The 20,001-nt window shown below is 43.9% G+C and overlaps 2 protein-coding genes across 6 annotated transcripts; both read left to right on the forward strand.

The window, feature by feature from the left end:
• The first annotated feature begins 2,909 nt into the window (after nucleotides 1-2,909).
• On the forward strand, nucleotides 2,910-8,031 carry HYKK (hydroxylysine kinase). Of its 3 annotated transcripts, none has more exons than XM_053988541.1 (6): nucleotides 2,910-3,128; nucleotides 3,237-3,315; nucleotides 3,613-3,950; nucleotides 4,672-4,814; nucleotides 6,697-6,880; nucleotides 7,507-8,031. In XM_053988541.1, exons 3-6 carry the CDS (start codon nucleotides 3,620-3,622, stop codon nucleotides 7,968-7,970), a joined length of 1,122 nt encoding a protein of 373 aa, XP_053844516.1. In that variant the 5' UTR covers nucleotides 2,910-3,128; nucleotides 3,237-3,315; nucleotides 3,613-3,619; the 3' UTR covers nucleotides 7,971-8,031. The 3 variants fall into 3 exon arrangements, with proteins under 3 accessions (XP_053844516.1, XP_053844517.1, XP_053844518.1); XM_053988542.1 differs by having other exon boundaries at nucleotides 6,697-6,733; XM_053988543.1 differs by having other exon boundaries at nucleotides 3,613-3,785.
• Nucleotides 8,032-8,990: 959 nt separating this feature from the next.
• On the forward strand, nucleotides 8,991-14,605 carry PSMA4 (proteasome 20S subunit alpha 4). 3 transcript variants are annotated; one of them, XM_053988550.1, is made up of 10 exons: nucleotides 9,006-9,088; nucleotides 9,304-9,323; nucleotides 9,378-9,507; nucleotides 9,717-9,759; nucleotides 10,516-10,678; nucleotides 12,025-12,102; nucleotides 12,337-12,425; nucleotides 13,288-13,418; nucleotides 13,642-13,765; nucleotides 14,200-14,605. In XM_053988550.1, exons 3-10 carry the CDS (start codon nucleotides 9,505-9,507, stop codon nucleotides 14,352-14,354), a joined length of 786 nt encoding a protein of 261 aa, XP_053844525.1. In that variant the 5' UTR covers nucleotides 9,006-9,088; nucleotides 9,304-9,323; nucleotides 9,378-9,504; the 3' UTR covers nucleotides 14,355-14,605. The 3 variants fall into 3 exon arrangements, with proteins under 3 accessions (XP_053844524.1, XP_053844525.1, XP_053844527.1); XM_053988549.1 differs by lacking the exon at nucleotides 9,304-9,323 and having other exon boundaries at nucleotides 8,991-9,088; nucleotides 9,430-9,507; XM_053988552.1 differs by lacking the exon at nucleotides 9,304-9,323 and having other exon boundaries at nucleotides 9,046-9,088; nucleotides 9,367-9,507.
• The last annotated feature ends 5,396 nt before the right edge of the window (nucleotides 14,606-20,001 follow it).

The raw sequence follows: 20,001 nt of genomic DNA on the forward strand, positions 1-20,001 counted from the left end.
GGGGGATAAATCAATGCGGTTTTGAATATTATATTCTCTTGAATGCTGAACAAGTTCCTGTTCTGTGGTACACTTCCATTAATTCTATCCAGAGTGACTGGGCAGATCCTACTTCTTGTACAACAGTGTGTAATACTGTTTTGTCCCAGCTCAAAGGTATATTAATGATTTAGTTCAAGGAAATGTTACTGGGGAGAAAATGGAAATTTAGTGCTGGTACATAATGGTGCCTCATGCAGATAATGCAACTGCAACTCCATGCCTATTTACAACTCCATGCCTATTTACTAATGCTTGAAGGAAACACAGCCCCCTGCCCTTTCTCCGTGCTTCAGGAGACAGGGATCCAAGCCGTGTCAAGGCAGACTGATGAGGTGAAGTGCAATTTCAAGGCATGTGACTTAACCTGCGAGTTGTCACCACTACAGCAGGTCGCTTCTTTTTAGAGACACGGGGCTTCATTACCTTAGCAGCTGCTTTAATTCTGCTACACTGATGAGAGAGAAGTTCTGAGCTATGCTTGGGCACAGGGGCTGCTCAGCTGGAGGCTCCTATTGCTGCTGCAGCAGGCTGAGCTCTCGGCAAGCTCGAGTCTGGCACCTGCGAGGTGTCAGGCTGGCTCCTACCCTCGGACCCTGTGGGGTGGGGTGCTGTGTGGGACGGCACTGTCCGTGTGCCATCTGCTCAGTGCTGGGGAGCACCTGGCTCATGGCCCATGAGGACAGCCCTGTTCCCTCTCCCCTGTGCAGAATGCAGCTCAGGAGCCCAGCAGTCAGTGAAGACATTTAACTCTGGGCACACTGCTGGGACCCCGAGAGCCGCAGGCGGGCAGGAGTGGCAGGGGCAGGGCACGGCACAGTGGGGACTGCAGTGCTCACACACCAAGCGTTCAGTTAGACCTTTAGTATCCTAAAGCACAGGAGGGTGTGTACCTGTTTGAGAAGTGATTCAGTGTGCTAGATGTATTTAACCTAGGCCTCTCTCCATTTGGATTTGGGGGGAGAATCTTGTTGAAATTTTTGTAAATGTTTTCTCTTCTTGCTTCCCTCTTCCTCCCCATCCCAAACTACAAAGCTTTGGGATAGTGTTGATGTTTATACATTTTACACCTAAGTATAAGGACAAGAAGCTATGTATAGTAATCCTATTTAAGCAAATGCAAATCATTGTCTGCTGTTTGAAGCCAACAGAACAGTCTAAGTTTTAAGCTCAGTAAGTATAGATATATCTTAAGTTCAATTGATGAAAATTGTGCATACAATGTTACCAATGTTGTAAATTATTTTTAATAAAGAAAATTGTATCACAGTTCTTGTATGTTACTGTCTATTTTGAATAGATAGCAAGGAATACACTTAAAATGGTACTGTGTGTGAAGGCAGCGTGAATAAAGAATGGGGATAATATTGTGTATTATATGATGATGCATGTTCCATTTACTTGTTAGGAGTGAGTTTGGGCTCACAAAGCTTGCTTAGCTGGTGTAGAAGGATGTTCTCTGGGTTAGCTGTGCTCTGGACTCTGGATGTTATATCAAATGCTGTTTTAATAACTTTTTCTTTCCCTTCTGAAAAATGTCTCATTTAAAATCTGGATGAAGTCCTGTATTAAAGCAAGCTGTTGGCCAAGGTTACAACTCTGACAAGATCCTCAGAAGTGCTTTGGGGATGTCCAGCACTAACCTACTTCAACCCTCGCTTTCAGCACAGGCATTAGACTGGAGTTCAACTCTTGGATGCTAAATTATTCAAGTCTATCTTTCTTCAGATAATAAGACAGGCCAAAGTGCAACCTTCAAACTCTGCCTTGCCTCACAAGCACAGTGAGCTTCCCCAGAGTACCCAGGCAGGCAGGAGAAGTATGGAAGTTTATAGGTCTTTGCTTTTGGCAGTCCAGTCTGGCAACTGAAGCAAGAGTAAGGAGTACAGATCTGCCAAGTGCATTGTAATCCTGTTTGCAGAGCTCAGGAGTACATTTCTGTAACCAGCTATGTTAAACCACAGCAAGAATGCTTTCCCAGTGTATCGATTTTACTCCAGTGAGCTAAAGCTTTAGGGCCTCAGAAATCAGGAGAGGGAACCCTAAATATTTTAGAGCTCTAGTCTTTGTGGAAGGAAAAAAAAAAACCACCTTAATTTTGTGATTTCTATGAGAAGAATTGGTCAATTATTTTATTAACATCTCTTCTGAAACTGGAGAGAAAATTTTGTTTCTTGGGGAAATAGTTTCCCTTTCCTGAATTCCCTATTTTATTAAAATAAGCATTTGATGAAGATAATTATTTCAATTTTGGGTCCCTAATATTACAAACAATACTGAAATTTTGTGATAGAGGATTTTTAACTGTTTTACTTAAGATGCTTCAGGTGTTGTTGTTTGGGTTTGGGGGGAGGAGGGGTTTTTGGGTGTTCTTCAGCATGTCTTTCCTAAATTCCTTTTTCTTCAGGTTCCTAATTCTGTCATAGCAGAACATCAACTACAACAGATTACCTTTATTTCATTAGAAGTTCCAGAAGACACTTCTATATTAATCTTAAGGTTCTTCATTATTTTCATTAAGGGTCAAATTTTCTAGGACTGGACCTATTGTCCCAGTAAAAACTCTCTGGGACAGTCTAAAGGACATCCTGAGCAAGATGCCTCAGGCTTGTTTTATCTATTTATATGTGGTCTTCAGTCTACGCATTTGGCAGAGATTTTTATGTGCTGTGCTGATAAAAGGGCTTAAAGAAAAGAACAAAACGGATGTCTTCCCTCCTGCCCGTCGCGGCGCAGGGCTTTTTTAAGCGCTCTGCCTTTGTGACAGGAAGTCGCAGCTCTCCTGCCCTCTCGTGCCGCTGCAAAACAAAACGCTCGGCCCGGAGCGGCGCTCCTGCGGCGCGGGGCGGCTCCGGCTCCGCTGCCCGCGGCCGGGAGCTGCGGCCGGCCCCGGGCCCGCCTGGCCCCGCGTTCCGCTGGGCGCAGGGCGCTCCGGCCGCCGGCTGCTGCCGGCAGCTGCGGCAGCTCCTCGGCCGCCCCGCACCGGGCAAAGGTTGGCGCGGCTCCCAACGAGTCCAAGGGTTGCGCTCGTCTCGGGAGGCTCGAGGTTCCTGCAGCTGGGCAGGCGGGAGACGAGCGAGCGTCCGCAGGTTTGTGCCGCCTTTCTTAGCACAGGAATTTGGAAGGCCGTGACCAAACAGAAAGATTTAATCTGCTTCAACGTTATGATTTACTAAAATAATTCTTGCCTTTTGCAGGCACGAATTGAAGACCTCCTGCTCAGGGATTCAGCAGCTCTGCTCCGGAGGGAGTCATTCCTACTATCAACAATACCAGGTTAGGCTGCTGCTAGAAATGAGCTAATAAAAGCTTGGTTAATAAGCTCTTCGTGACTGCTATTCTGAACAGATTGAGTGCATCTCTCTAGCAGTCTTTCTTTGGAGGGGCTGCAGCCTAAGTATTCGATAAGCTACGATGTAAGAAACCTGAGCTGGCACAGGGGGTTCGTTTTCTTTGCTTGTTTAATAAACGTAGGAAACTCTTTTCCAGCAGCTGAATGCATTTTGTTGCCGTAATTACTGCTTCTGGTGTCAGAATACAGATCAGATCATCCAACTTTTCTTTTTTTCCTAGAGGCACAATGTCTTCTGGAAATGACTGTCAACCCCAGACCTTGACCAAACCCACATTTGGTGAGAGAGAGGCAGCTGAATTGGTTGACAGGGTGTTTGGATTGAAGGTGTCTTGGATCGGGTCACTGCCCAGCTATGATGATCAGAACTTCCACGTGTGTGTCTCAGCTGAAGGTGCTGATGAGTATGTCCTCAAAATCACCAATTCAGAAGACAGCCAGGAGCCTGACCTCATTGAAGCGCAGACCCAGGCCATGATGTTTCTCAGTGCTGAAGGCTTCCCTTCAGCCACTCCTTACCTGACAAAAGATGGTAACATAATGTCTCTGGAGTCAGGAGGTGAGCCACTGTGGGCACCTTTACTGCCCCACTCTCACCCTCAGCTCAGCAGTAGCATGGCATACCAGGTGTATGCTAAAGGGAAACTCTAGGCTTGTGTTTGAATAGTAGGGATATGCATCAGGAGACCTGCATTCCAGCCACAATAGTCCAAAGTTAAAATTCCAGAAGCAAAGCAACTCAGAGAGCGTAATAATTAACTAGGAAAACACTTAGGAAAACACTTCAGCTTAAGGAATTGGAGAAGACATTTATCTGACGTGTGTCTGTGCACAGGAAAAGTTAAAAATGCCTCATTGACTATATGGTGCTTGAAATTATTTGCCTTCAGAGTAGTGTAACGCACAGTTCTAGCCCATCTCTGAAGCCAGAATAAATTGCTTTAATGTAGTGCTTGGAAGAAAAATTGTGTTGGCATTTAGCTTTTACTGTCACTGTAACTTTCCCACAACATTTGGGATTCCTGAGACCTATTCTGCTGCAAAACTTTATGTGGGTGTGCGGGCACTGGAGGAACCCTGCTTGGTGCTGAGTTTTTCTCAGCATAGATTTTCTAAGTGTGTTAAGGTTTGTACATTATTACACAACATTCTGGTAAATCAAATCTTTGCATTTTTATGAGCTACATCCGACAACTTACTACACTGGGATAGACCTTTTTTGCCTCTTGCATTAAGTGATACTCAGCCCACAGCAGAGTGACTGCGTCTCTCCTTGTCAGGTGCTAGACTTGGGAGCAAGAAGTACATGGTCAGACTGCTGACTTACCTGCCAGGTACACCAGTAGCAAAAATCACTACCAATGCTCAGATTCTCTATGAGATTGGGAGGCTCGCTGCCAGCCTGGATAAAGTGCTCTCAGAGGTGAGTTCTCATGCTTTAGCCTCACACTTCTCTCTTAATCAATGTCTCTTCAGCATTTGCTCACGTGCTTGCTGCCTGCTTTGCAGACCTGCAAAGTGCGAGTTGGCGACTGCAGATGCCAGTGACTCATGGCTCAGGTGCCAGCCTCCAAGCTGGCTAAAGCCTTTCCCAAAGTACACGACAAGTGACATGGTACTGGTGATACTTCTGCAGTGCACTTTTGTACCACGAATAGAGCAATATGGAGTTCTTTTTACTTATGCAAAGCTCACCTGTTAGTGTTTCAAACCTGGCAAATAAAGGAGAATGAACCCTAGGGTGCTCGAATTAGAGGAACAGAACGCCAGGCTTGTTTTAAAGGATTTTTGTGTAGTGCTCAGTGGCTGATCTATTATTTTGAATTCCTTTTGACTTGCTGACTTTCTTCTCTTCATTAGCACTGTGACCATTTCACATTGGTACCCTCCCTACAGTGCCAGCTGTGCCAACAGAGATCTGTGACGCTTCTCATTTGCACCACTTCCACTCAGTCTTAATGCAAACTAGGTTCTTTACTCTGCAGTTACACAGGATAATAAAGCTGATCAATCAGCCAGTACTAAGTGTGATGCATGAAAGACCTCACATTATTTATTAACCTTTCATTAACCTCTCCTTCTCATGTTCTGGCTACCAGCTTCAGACAGTTATGAAATGTGAATTGCCAGTTTTACTAAGCACATTCTTAAATTACAAGAGCATTTTCAATTGTAGAAGATAACTTACTGTTGCCTTCTGGCACACTGGTCACACTCTTATAATGTGGTTAAGATAAGCTAGTCTCAAAATATGCCTGTGACTGATCCTGCTAAGGAGGAAGTAGTTAATGAGAAGCAGTTCTGATGGAAAAGGCTCTTTATTCCCTTACCATATGGATTGTCATCCACCAAGGTGGTTTAGGCTCGATCTTGTTCTTTACTGGTTCTAACACCGTCAACTTTTGACTGTCATTTAGTGATCTTTAAGAACCTTAATTACAAGCATAGTTGCATAGTTTTTGTAGTTCTTTTCTTAAAAGGGAGCCAGCTACTCTTGTAGGAAGTTTGTTTTGGTTTTTGTTTGTTTTTTTTTTTTTTTTTAATTTGCCCTACACGCTGATCCAATCTGGCCCAGATGTCACCTTAATAAGCATTTGAGGAGTTCGAGATAAGCATGGGCTGTGTAGTGGCAGAGATGCTTTTCCTCTCTGAATGTCACTTTCCAAACCATCCTTTCCATTTGCTAGTGAGAGAGGGATTAAGGACCTTGTATGTTTAAAGCAGTGAGGCCTGGATGTACAAAGGCAAATTTTCACAAGCATAAAGCCGTGGTCAGTGTCTCCATAAGCTACTGTGCTCAGGGTTTTTCACACATCAGCTGTTCCTAAGGTTTGTCCCCCAAAGGTCCCACCTTTAAAAGCACAGAGTGTGCCTAGTCCCAGCATGCTGGCAGGTTTTGTGTCTCTGGTGTTCCCACAGCTTTCTGCAGCACCAGCTGTGCAAGCTGAGCTCTGCCAGAGCAGGACTCTGGCCTTGGCAGAGGCTCAAAGGCACTACTCTAACGTCACCCTATGGACAGGCAACAGCAATTTTACATTATTGAAGTGACAAATGACTTAAGGTAACCTTTGTACCTAGAACATGGGGAAAAACCATTCAGGCTGTATGTAGATACTGAGATGCTTGCTTTAATCATTCTTCAGGTGATTCTTTTACTTGATATAAAACAACAATCCAACTCACGGTGCTTTTCAGTGAGTCTTATTAGAAACCTGTTAAAATTAGTAGGAGTTTTGAATCAAGCCCTTTAATCATAAAGTCTGCATTTTTTCTTATGCCTATATTATTGTGTGCTTTTTCCAAAGAAATTCCAGCATCCATCAGCAAAAAGTCTGCATCGAGGTCAGTTCATTTGGAATCTGGCAAATGTTCCTCTTCTAGATCAGTACATTTATGCCTTGGGCCAGAACAAATATTGTGCACTGGTGGAGCAAGTTATTGAGCAGTTTAAAGGCAAAGTAATACCCAAGCTAAGCAGTTTCCGAACCTGTGAGTATTTTATTCTCATTGTAATTACGTTGAACTGAGACACAGAATTTGGCACACAAATTTCATACAGGAGTTCAGTTCTATAGAGAAGGAGAACAAAAATAGCAAAAAAAAGTAAATCTCCTTTCCCTAGCCTGGACATGGACACAGCACAGAGTAAGCCAAGAGGAATGTTCTGTCCAGTCAGGGTCAGCTCTTTATTTTTCTGATGAGTTTCCTCCCATTTAAGTTTATGATTTTCATGCTGTTATGTCAGCTTACTAAATATATACGGAGTACAGTACCACCTTTCCTAAAGTACTTAATCAAGATTTTGGAATACAAAGGACATGGATATTGAGGATGAGGTGACAGTTGTACTGTTGTGCGTTTGCGAGCACGCAGTGTATCGCAGGTCGCAGCAGCCTGGAGCGCGATCCCGTAACTCTCCCTCCTCTCCTCTGCTGTGGTCTCTGGCAGCGCGGTGGAGCTGCACAGGAAGCAGTAAAGGTGTGAAAGGCGGCACTTGATGCTGCAGGGGACTAGTGCAGTTTTGTAGCTGAGTGTTAGTGTAACGTGCATCTTCCCGAAGCTGTTTCAGCTGTTTAATAATTATTAAATACTGTTTCTATTTCTTCTGTGTTTAGGTATCAATCATGGAGACCTTAATGACTACAACATTCTAGTAGACTCCAGCTCTGCTTCCCTGGAGAATCCCCAGTACAGAGTGTCTGGCATCCTGGACTTCAGCGACATGAGTTACGGGTATTACGTGTTTGAGGTTGCGATAGCCATCATGTACATGATGATTGAGAGCCCAGACCCTCTGAGTGTTGGGGGACATGTTCTCGCAGGGTTTGAGAGCATCCTGCCGCTCACCGCTGAGGAGAGAGGTGCCCTCTTTCTCCTGGTGAGCGGGAGGTTTGCACAGTCCCTCGTCATCGCTGCCCACACGGCTCTTCTGTACCCAGAGAACAAGGAGTACCTCACAATCACGGCGAAAACTGGCTGGAAACACTTAATGACGATGTTCGAGGTGGGCCAGGAAGCTGTGGAGAAGAAGTGGTTTGAGACTGCCCAGGCGTACACGCAGCACGCACCTGCCCCGTAGGTCCGCGGCTGCTGAGGTACTGGCGGTGACATCGGACTGAATAAAGCCATCAATAAACGCGGCGCTGCCTGAGCTGGATGGGGCGCGTCCGCGGGCCGGGCGGGAGCCAGCCCATCTCCCCGGGAGGGAAAGCCGTGACCGCCCCGCGGCCTTTACCGCCCTCACGGCGCGGGGAGGGGATGTGACCATTGTGCACCCTCAGGGCAGGAGCCGGCCTCCTTCCCGCCCTCACGGCAGGGACGCGGTGTGACCATTTACTCGCCCTCACGGCAGGGACGGGGTGTGACCGTGCCCGGCCCTCACGGCAGGGAGGCAGTGTGACCGTGCTGCCCTCACGGCAGGGAGGCGGTGTGACTGTGCCCTGCCCTCACGGCAGGGAGGCGGTGTGACCGCGGTGTGACCGTGCCCGGCCCTCACGGCAGGGCTGCGGTGTGATCGCGGTGTGACCGTGCTGCCCTCACGGCGGGGACGCGATGTGACCGTGCTGCCCTCACGGCAGGGAGCCGGTGTGACCGTGCTGCCCTCACGGCAGGGAGGCGGTGTGACCGTGCTGCCCTCACGGCAGGGACGCGGTGTGACCGTGCCCGGCCCTCACGGCAGGGAGGCGGTGTGACTGTGCCCTGCCCTCACGGCAGGGCTGCGGTGTGACCGTGCTGCCCTCACGGCAAGGAGGCGGTGTGGCCGTGCCCGGCCCTCACGGCAGGGAGGCGGTGTGACCGCGGTGTGACCGTGCCCGGCCCTCACGGCAGGGACGCGGTGTGACCGTGCTCTGCCCTCACGGCAGGGAGGCGGTGTGGCCGTGCCCTGCCCTCACGGCAGGGAGGCGGTGTGGCCGTGCCCTGCCCTCGCACGGCGGGCGGGGCCGTTTCCCGCCCCTTTCGGCGGAGCCCGAGCACGCGCACGCGCACGTGGCGCTGCGGGCCGCGCGCGCCAGCCCCGCCCCCGGTGACAGGAGAGGGCGCGGGCCCCGCCCCAGGCCGGCAGGCGGCACCGCGCAGGCGCGGCGGCCATTTCCGACGCGGCGCTGAAGGTTCGGGCGCGGCCGCAGCGCCCGGTTCTTGCCCGCCGGCCGGGCCTCGCCGCCCCCCGCCCGGCCCTGCGGTTGCCTCCGGCCCGCCGTGAGTGAGGACGGGCGGCGGGTGGGCGGTGGGGCGCGGGACGCGTCTCTGCGCGGCGCGGGAGGCGGCGCGGCCCTCCCGTTGTGCCGCGCTGAGGATGACTGTGCAGTGCGGGCGCGGGCGGCAGCGCCCCCTGGGGCCGTGCCGGGGCGCGCTCGGTGCCGCCTCCCGGCGTTCCCGGGTTCCCGGTTCACGTGCCCCGTGCTCTCTCGCAGGCCCGGTGCCGGTTCCCGGCGTTCCCGGGGTTCCCGGTTCACGTGCCCCGTGCTCTCTTGCAGGCCCGGTGCCGGTTCCCGGCGTTCCCGGGGTTCCCGGTTCACGTGCCCCGTGCTCTCTCGCAGGCCCGGTGCCGGTTCCCGTGCCCTGTGCTCTCCTGCCGGCGCGCTGCCCTCCGCCCGCGGCGCGGCCCCGGCACCATGGTGAGTGACCCGCGTTCCCCGGAGCTTTGCTGAGCCGCGGGTGCTGCCGAGTCACGGCCCGGGCGGGGGCGGCGGTCTCACTGCCGGGGCCGGGCTGCGGGCAGCGGTGACCAGCCCGAGCTCACCGGATGGCTGGGTCTGTTATATAGGGGCTTTAGGGCGTTGGTGACAAGAGACTGGTGATACTTACTGAGCTATTCCTTTTACAGTCTCGAAGATATGACTCCAGAACTACCATATTTTCTCCGGAAGGTATTTTTTAACCCGACATTTTCGAGTCAGCTCTGTTCTATCTTCTCAAAACACTTGCAGAAAGGATGGTTGTTAGTAGCATGTTTTTCTGTCTGAATATGAATAGCAGATATCCTATTTGCCCACACTCAGTTCTGTAGGGAGAGCAAAGGTCCAAAGTGGACACTTTCAAATTCATTCTAATTGAAGCAACAATGAGACTGAGTCCCATTAGTGAGTAATATCACCTGCCATGTTTTTGAAATAACCATTTATTTCTTGTTTGAGCATGGTTAGATTTTGTCACTATCCCCTGAGAATGGATAATATCCTGCTGGTGCAGTCATGCCTCTCCTTGTTATTCTTGCACATGCTGAAACAAGTACGTACAAACCACGTTTTCTTACTTCTTAGATGGGAGGAACCCAAGAAATCCAGTATAAGATATTTTCTTTCTTTATTGAAAATTTGTCTTGTGTTATTCTACTGCAGCAGAGAGTTCTTTAATTTTTTTCTTTTTTTTTTTAATAGAAAAGTGTTGTTTGTTTTTTTTTCTTTTAATAGAAAGAGGGTTTTTTTTTCCCAGTGGCCATATTATTTTCCTTCTCTGACTCCTTCCTGCTTTTCAGCCAATTAATTTACAATTGACTGGTAAGAGACTGAAGAATTAGATGGGACAATGAGCAGTTGTAAGATTCTTGTAGCTTTCAGGCGCCTTGTGCAGTTGGTCTCGTTCCGCGTCATTTCTGGATGACAGGAACTGCAATCCTTTCCCAGGTCGCCTGTACCAAGTTGAGTATGCCATGGAGGCCATCGGGCACGCAGGCACCTGCCTGGGAATTCTAGCAAACGATGGAGTTCTGCTGGCAGCAGAGCGGCGCAACATTCACAAGCTTCTCGATGAAGTGTTCTTCTCAGAGAAAATATACAAACTTAATGAGTAAGTTGAAATGGTGATTGAATGTCCTGTGATGTTATTAACAGCAAAGTGCTGATTAGCACATAACCTGGGCTTATTTTATTTGAAGTGTTAATAATCTTTTTGTTTGGTGTTTTAGACAAGTATGACTATTCTGTCATTGTTCACTCGAGTAGTTCCCCTTCTAGAGTAGAAGTATTGCTGGTTTGGTTTTTTTTATCTCCAGGAGAATTTTCTAGGTGGAATAACCTGTTTGTTGGTACTATGCTATACAAGGTAATGGGATTGTAGCAGTTAAGAAAACTGGGAAATCTCAGTTTTACGAAATACCATTGGGTGGCAGAATAAATAGTGCACACAAAAATTACCATGCTATTTCAGCTCCCTTTCCACATCTCTGTTTTTCTTTGGTGGCTCAAAAAGTCTGAGGTAACTGGGTAAAATGTGCCTCAGGCTTCTTTGCCACAGTTGTAGCAGAGATGAAACGTCTGTCTATTACTATTTTCATTCTAACTCCTGGAAGTTAAATTTGTGATGCCAGAGCAAAGAGTTTTATGGATTATGCTTTTTTGTTGCAAGGGAGGTAGAGCTTCATCCTTGACAAAAGCTGCAAATGAACACAAATAGTTTTCCATCCTGTCTGCCTCCCATTCCATGTTGATCTTGAAAGCACCTGGAAGTGCATTTAAGATCAACATGGAGGTTTATCTTGAAAGGAAGTACTGGGTTTTCAAGGAGGCAGTGTAACAGCACACTGGAGTGGTCACCTAGAACAGCCCTTCCATCTTTTGGAAAATTCCCAATTTCGCAAATCTTTTTTGTGCAGCAAAAGGCTTGTAGCATATGAGATTGAGCTAAAGAGATATTAAATTAAGATCCAACAAAACAATCAAGGATTGAAGTGCTTATTTTTCTTAGGGGCCTATCAAGAGCATGAAGTTTCGGTCACACAGATGCCACGAGTCAGCAGCAGCTCCCACTGAAGGCCTGTCCCATCTGTGTGGCTCCTTCAGTGTTGAGGTGTGCTGTGTCAGGTGGCCTCCTGAGAGGCACCTGTATGTATGTAGCTAATGGCTCTTGTAAAACCACTCAGAACTTAACATCCGTGGCATGACCCTCTTCTCAGAACTGTATGTACAGCTAACGTACTGACTCTCTGGCTTTGGCTGTCCACCTCTGCTCTTAGCAAATGGTTACTGATATTTTTGGTGCACCCTAAAGGCAGGAGCTGATGAACCCGTTTTGTACAGCAGCTGTGTAGCTTTGATGAGAAAAGCCCGACAGCTCTGCTTGAGCCCCTGGATGAAGATGTGCGTGTTGGCTGGAGATTGACAGGAGTTCAGTTAATGTGTATGCCTTTCTTGCAGGGATATGGCGTGCAGCGTTGCAGGAATAACCTCAGATGCCAATGTTCTAACAAACGAGCTGAGACTGATTGCACAGAGGTAGGTCTGCTGACAGCTAACATGGTTTTACTCACCTGTGCTGTCACGTTCAGCTCTCTTTATGCATTAGATTAGAATGAACATGCATTTAGTAGATCAGAAGTAGGTTGAAATGGAGCAGCTAGATCACAGATACTCTAACTTGGGAACTTGCTTCCTCTTAAATGTTGTGCAAGATACGGTCAGCAAATCAAGTTTTGAAAACTGTTTTTTTTTTTCCCTCTTTGATATTAGGTATTTGTTACAGTATCAAGAGCCCATTCCTTGTGAACAACTAGTAACAGCACTGTGTGATATCAAGCAGGCTTATACACAGTTTGGAGGTAATGAAGTGTGATGAATCATTGTGTTACTAAATGCCTCAAGTACAATTCTCTTACATAATGTGAAGGATCTAAGTCTGTGGACAGTTCTACTGAATTCTCTCTACAAGTTATACTTAGGAAAAAGATTGCCTAATATAAGAGGGGAATGGGTAGTCATGGTTACTGGTTTTTGCTGCTGAGGCTTCTACTTTTTATGGCTTGGGAAACTGATGGCTGAGGTGCTGGCTCATTGCATGGAATACTTTGAGTGCTCTTGCATTTAAAGAATGCCTTCAAAAGACTAGCAGAGAATTGTTTAGGCAACCTTTCAAAATTTTGGGCCCATCCACCATAATGGCACAATGAATCAAAAACAAGGCTGTATGTAGGGGTATCAATATTCTAACACTTGAAAAAAAGTAATGTTTATTTGGCTCAAGCAACATCTTAGAAAATGATATTGTAAGTAGTGTTCCTTAGTATGTGAACTGATGATTCTGTTGTTTTACATATGTGTAGTGGGAGAGAATTACCTTTTAAACTACCTGGCTTTTGACATTGCTAAGTTAAATGCTGTAACAGCTAAGCTACATACCTGAAATACTAAATTTTGATTTAAAGTCCCGAGATAGTAAATTACAATTTGTGAAGACACAAATGAACTGCTCATAAGGTTAAATGGAATAAATCTCTCCTGCCTCCCACACCATGACTTAGAAGGAAATGCTGACGTGCTTATCTCAAGCAACAGAAGTGCAGAACTGTCTGTTAAATCCTAGTTCACAGGAATAGATTGAAAAACTAAATCAAAGAAAATAATTGTAACTCATAACCAATCTTGTTGCTAAATTTGGGTTGCTAATAGCCTTCTTTTCAACAGGAAAACGTCCTTTTGGTGTTTCATTGCTCTATATTGGCTGGGATAAGCATTATGGATTTCAGCTGTATCAAAGTGATCCTAGTGGAAATTATGGAGGGTGGAAAGCCACATGCATTGGGAATAATAGTGCTGTAAGTTCTGGGTTTTTTTCTTTTCAAAAAGATAACTTAAAAAGTGTAAATTGTACTGTATTAATTAAGCTGAGCTGTTGATTATTAGTGCGGGAGAGATTTACAGGTAATTGTAGGAATGCTGCTGTTAACTCGTGTGTTGGTATTATCTGGCAAAACCCCTCTCTCTAGCTGTGCGGTTGATTGCCCAAAGACACCGTTTTAATTTCTGTGAAATTTACAGGCAGCTGTGTCAATGCTGAAGCAAGACTACAAGGAAGGGGAAATGACCTTAAAGACTGCCCTGGCATTGGCCATTAAGGTTCTAAACAAGACCATGGATGTCAGTAAGCTCTCTGCTGAGAAAGGTGAGTGTTCTCAACACGGGATGGCACCCTCTGCTTAAACAAAGGGAGCAGTGAGTGCACATATTCCAGGTGTGGCTCACCGGAGCGTTAGTTGCCACAAAAAAGTGTTTTCAGAAGATGCAGCAGTTCTCAGCCTTAGCCTAAGAGGCATTCAGATAGCTTAGTCCAGGCTGATGGGCCCCGTTGGCCAGCTCCAGAGGCGAGACTGCAGCCTGGGGATTGGAATGCCTGCGTGTCTGGGAGCAGAACCCCGAGAGGAGCTCCCCTGCTGCTGCGCTCTGCTGCAGGAGGCAGCTGAGCGTGGCTGCCTCCAGCCAGGCTGTGTGGCACAGGGAGCACTGGAGCCTTCTGCCTCACTGTCACTTGTAATCTCAAACCTTGCCCTGCTGATGATTGCTCTGCCTAAACACTGCTGTCTGTTCCATGTGTTTCAGTTGAAATTGCAACACTGACAAGAGAGAACGGAAAGACAGTAATAAGGGTTCTGAAGCAAAAGGAGGTGGAACAATTGATAAAACAACATGAGGAGGAGGAAGCAAAAGCTGAACGTGAAAAGAAGGAGAAAGAACAAAAAGAGAAGGATAAATAGAATATGAAATCAAGTGTTCTCTAGATAATAAAGGACCTGCTTCAGCAAAAGATAATCTGGATTTCTGTGCTGTAGAAGCCTTACAGCTATGCCATGGAGGACCCAGAAGTACTTTTGATGAACCAGGTCCTTAGTCATCATTTAGATAATTAGTTTACTGCTCCTTACATTGACCAATAATTGCTTTAATTCTTGAACACTCTTTCTTTCATCTTCTATTTTTTATTATGGAATAAAATTTAAGAAGAATAGTGATGGGTGTCTTTTATTTCCTCAGTAATGCCTGGATATGCACAATCTTGAGGAATTTAATTGCTTTAAACCATTAAAACAAGGTATATGCTAGTTGGTAAAGAACAAATACGGTGTTAGAATTGTTAGAATTTTGTGTGTACGTGTGGGTTCTCCTTTAAAGGTAGTGAAAAGAGCTCCTAAGTTCAAAAAGTCATTTCACAAATGCAGAATTAAAGTGTGCTGGCATGCCAAGTTTTAGTTTTGGCCTATTTTGTTCTATAGCAGGCTCTGTCAAACTGATGGTCTTGCAAGCAGTAGTGTTTTAAAAATGCCCTGTAGCAAATGTGCTCAGTTTATCATAGCCTTCACAAGTGCATGTGTTTTCTAAGGAATTAATCATACAACACTAATTATATTCACACAAACTAGAAAGACATTTTACAAAGGCCATGTGAAAATGCTTTATCTTGTCAAAGTACAAATAGGTAAGTAAAACAGTGCATGATTTTTAGGCCATGTTGACGACTTCACATTTTATCCTGAAAGGAAATTAAGATGTTTTATGTTTAGTTTAGTGTTGCTGACACTTCCCCAGTGAATTTGATTCATTTCTCTGACACACCAGTCAAGAAAACTAAGCAGTTAACCACCAAGAAATCGTAATTGTGCATGAATTAGGAATCACAGTCATTTTTGTCCAGCTTGCCCCTGTACTGAATGCAAAAAAGTATGATTGTCAGATTAGCAAAAATCTCTTCTACTTCTGAAAAAAAAAAAAAAAATCTGTAGTGAACAAAAGAGATGAAAAGTTACTGAAAATTACTGTGCACTCGTTCAGATATCAAACGCAAAGTGAAAAGCCTGAGGGCTTAAAAGTGAGGCCCTGCTGAATTTCAAACCATGACAGCAGTGATCCAGCCCATTTGTGTCCACCCTGGATTGTATTGATCTTGTAGGTTGGTTTGGCTTTCTTACCCCAAAGGATATTTGATGTTTACAGGATTTAATATGACCATTTGAAGAAACTGAGTGAATCCATACAGTGTTCTGTTGGTTTAATGCATCTCAGACATTTTTGACTAAAATGTACTTTGTCAACATGGCTAGAAATGACCCTTCCTCCCAACTAAACCCATTTTTGAGCTTACTGCTGTAAGAGTCACTGTGGAGAGCAGAGGGAAGGAATCTGACTGAAGATGTCTGTGCTGCAGCGTGTGCAGTTGTCCTGCACTGACTCTGGCAGCCTCTGTACAGAGAAGGGGCGAGGCTGTGGGTTCTCTGCAGGACCTGCTCGGCCATTCTCTGCGCCTCGGTGCAGCCCACTTGCTTTAGTCTTTAGCACTGAACTTAGACAGCACTTTGTTAATGAGCAAATTTTATAGCTAATGAAAGTTCAACTGACTTATTCACACCTTGTGCAACAGTAGGTCTTCCAAATAACAACATAGGAATGGTGTTCCATGTAACAAGTCCTGAAGAGTTGCAGACAACATGCAATGGGTAATATTTAATCTCCATTATAAAGGATTGTATAAATACCTCAAGCTCCATTTTATGTAAAAATTCAGTGCTCAATCTTTCTATTTTTGATCCATGAATGCAATATATCAGCATCTTTTGCAGATTTCTGGATCGCTGATGATGGTTATACAAGTACTTGGAATATGCTCTAAAAGCAGCAATGCCAAAATGGAGTTTTTTTCTCACTTCTCAAAGATTACTTGCAACAATATGTGATAGATTCCAGCAAAGCTTTCTGTCTTCTGGGAAGCTGTTAGTGCATCTGAGCTTGTGTTCATCAATGTATATAGTTCATAAAAGGCAGTTTGTTTAGTGTAATAGTGTAAGTATTATCAGATAGCTTAGATTATAGACTTAGTAAAATATTTTTCTTAGAAGCATCTTTTTCTAAAAAAAATGGGGATAACTCATATATGCATATTTTGGTTTAAAGAATTACCAATACCATTTTCTTGCCAAACACGGCATCAGTTGCTGATAAAGGAGAATTTTTTTAGATACTGTAATAATAAAAACTTGGAATGACTAATAAATGTACTGAAACATTGTAATAAGTTTTAAAATATCTATTTAAAGGTTTTGTTTGCACAAAGTGGAAGAAGTACTGTCTAATACTTCATGAGTATAATCTTTGAACAGTAATTACCAATTTAATTTAAAAAAACCATCATCTCTCCCTGAGTGCCATTAATATCTGATTGTGAGCTGAGCCTCAGTACTGCCTTGGAACAGGCAAGGAACTCTAGCTGGCAGTCATGTCCAAGATGTACAGCCAAGTTCTCCTAACCAAAATTTTATTTGTGATTCGTTTCTGCATTTCAGCCTAGGGCAGTAAGCAGATGCTGGAGATCTTTCATTATTAGAATCTTCCCGAGCCATCTGGACACTAATGCAAGTTTTCTTTCCTGTTCTTTCTAGAAATAAGAGCAGCGTTTGACTGTGTTGGCCTATTGTATTGATTCTGGCTTTGTGTGTTAAAAAAAAAAAAATTAAAAAAAAAATCACCACCAACTGTGCCTTTTCTGGGAGTGGTTTGGGGATAAGTCGTAAGAACAGAAAAATGATTCTGGCGATACATTTGAGGTATCTTTGCTAATCAAAATGATCTTCCTGTTCTTTGTATGGTTTTTTTTGGTGTACGTAGTGTTTACGTAGAGTTTACAGTGTAATACCATAAGTATTTAAAATATTTAGCTATTGCTGTGGATTTAATGTTATTTTAAAACAAGAACTTCATGTGGTGCTGTGGAAGGTGACAGATTTCTCAAATTAGGTAAAAGTATTTATTTAAAATTGTTTGCATAATATGATGTTTGTAAACTTAAAAAACTGGATAGCTTATATCTCACTTGAGTGCATGATAGAACTTGTTAGGGCAAATATGCAAATATTCACAAATAGATTGTCCTAAGAAATTGTAATGTGGTTTGTTATTCTAAGTAGTTTAAGAGATAATGAAACTACGGCTTCTCCAATAATTACTGTGCTGTCTCTTGCATCTGTCAGTGTTTAAAAATAGTTAGCTTGTTTTCTAGGTGACTGTATTCCGTTCAAATAAAGTCAAATTAACTTCCAAGACTGCTTCTTAAATGACCTCCTTTAGGTATGCTTCCCTCTTCATCCAAATATTTTACTTGTCAGTTACAGAAGCACTCAAATTAAGAGACAACAAAAAACTTCTGATGTTAAATTTGACAGCTGCTTCTGGTTTCTTACGTATTCCAAGGGGATTATTTATTCTTTCTCTTCATAACCTTAATATTAGGAAGAAATACTTCTCCACTGTGTTGTGAAAATGAATATAATGACTGAAAGGTGTTCAACGGTTTCAGAGGCCTCAGGACTGTGATACAGAGATAGCACAATATACAGGACATGCAAGTCCAAGAAGCTGATGCACTCAGATACTTCATACATGAGAGAAATTGTGTCGTGTCAGACTGGTGGTGATTCTAAGACTTATTTAAATATCTTTCATTTTCTTTAAAGAGTCTTTTCTGCTACATTTTTCTGCAGTAAAAATTAGCCTAATTTTCAAGTTTCAATTGCAGTTATTTCTACCACAATGTGAAAACCCACTGAAGTTACTGGATCTAAGAGTACCCTTCACTGGCTTTAATCTGGAGAAAATTCAGCTTCACAAAGCTTTTAGAACATTTCTCATTTTACAAATAGAACTGAGCAGCTGGCTATTTTTATCTGGGTTTAATTTGGCATTTGGCTTTCCAGTTCAACTACTCTTCAGTGCACAGTGAAAGCTGCCATCAGCCAATTTAATGCAGATTCTCAGAGTGTACTTTAGCAGGGACCTTTGGATGTCACCTCCTGCTGACAAGGGTCCTTTGAAAGACAGCATTACTCATGTCATTGTTTAGCCTTTCACTGAATGGTAAATATTAAACTAAACATGCTGCTGATACTATTAACATTCTGCTCCAAGTTCAAAGCAGCAGGAAAAAAACATCTACTTATTTATAACTACTGTTTTCTAAAACATTAATAATACAACATAATTAACATGTGCCATATGATGCTACATAAAATATTTAGCAAAATGTTAGGCATGTAACCCAGACAGTTTAATCCTTTTATATCCTACAGCATCTGTTTTGCCTAGTTAGGACCCAGCTGCACACAAATCCACAGTTATGTAATAAAACCATTTTCCTATGTCCTGCACGTTCTAGTGGCAGCTATGTTCAACATTGGTAGTGACACATTATGGCTCTAAAATGCATCTGCTGCAGTGCACAGAAATACAGGTTTTCACCTGATAACCTCATGTTAGGAACACCAGGTGCAGTGCAGTAGTGAACCAGCTTCCACCAAAAACTACAGTCGCAATTTCAGTACAAATGTTGCACAGTAATTCTTGAAGCACTCAGAAAATATCAGAACTAGAGTGTAAACAAAACAAACAAACAAACAAAAAACCCCAAACAACAACAACAAAAAAAAAACCTGGGGGTTTGTGCCCTGTTTGGGGCTAAAATATATTTTCCATTTACTATAAAATCTTGAGTTGACAACTCCATTGAGCATTTCAAAATAAGAGCAAGCTGCATCCTTTACACAAATACTCTTGACTGTAGAAGATATGCCATATACAAATGGATTCTCAATATATAAAATGACCATATTTTCTGCAGAGCATTCAAATCAATACAGCCTGTCACTAGAAGTGTGCTGGAAGAAACTCCTGTGTAAGCAGCCTTGTTTTGTGTGCTTGTACAGACTGCATTATGTCTTGCACAGACATGCACAACCCAAATATGGCTGCAGGAAAAGATAATACAGAAAAACATGAGTTTAAAAATTAAGAAAGGGTTTGTAATGCTCCAGTATTCTGTTTTGGTCATTGAAAAGAGTCACTGTTTACACAGAGAGGTTCAGTTTTTCTGTAAAATAAGCAGTTGGTATAAAAGAATTTTGACAACTGACAACATGCTTAATGAAATTGCTCTTTGGGTAGTGCTCATTTTAGAAAGGCATAAAGTTGCTAAATTTTTGAGTTAAATAAGGACTATTTTCCTGAGGAATGCAGTATCTAGCACTTTTCATGTAGAAGCTGATTAACACGGTAAAGTCATTTAGCCTTCTTTCCAAGTCTTTTCTCTCTATGAAATATTAAACACTGTCTTAGATGTAAAAAATGCATTAATGGCAGCTGCTTCTATTTTTTTGGCTATGTGTACACTATACATTTCCACTAGGATGATTTAGGAAAAATCACTGATTAAGTTTTACAGTGTGTATGTTGCAAATTGTCTTTTGTAACAGATTTTATTTATCTGATACAGAAAAAAGTGGTGTTTTGTACAGAGTATTTATTATGTATGTTGTATATCTATAATACACCTAAAGATGTGGAAATATCCCAAGTTTTTTTAGC

The sequence above is a fragment of the Vidua macroura genome, chromosome 12 (genome assembly GCF_024509145.1).
Source record: "Vidua macroura isolate BioBank_ID:100142 chromosome 12, ASM2450914v1, whole genome shotgun sequence".
Taxonomy (NCBI): domain Eukaryota; kingdom Metazoa; phylum Chordata; class Aves; order Passeriformes; family Viduidae; genus Vidua; species Vidua macroura.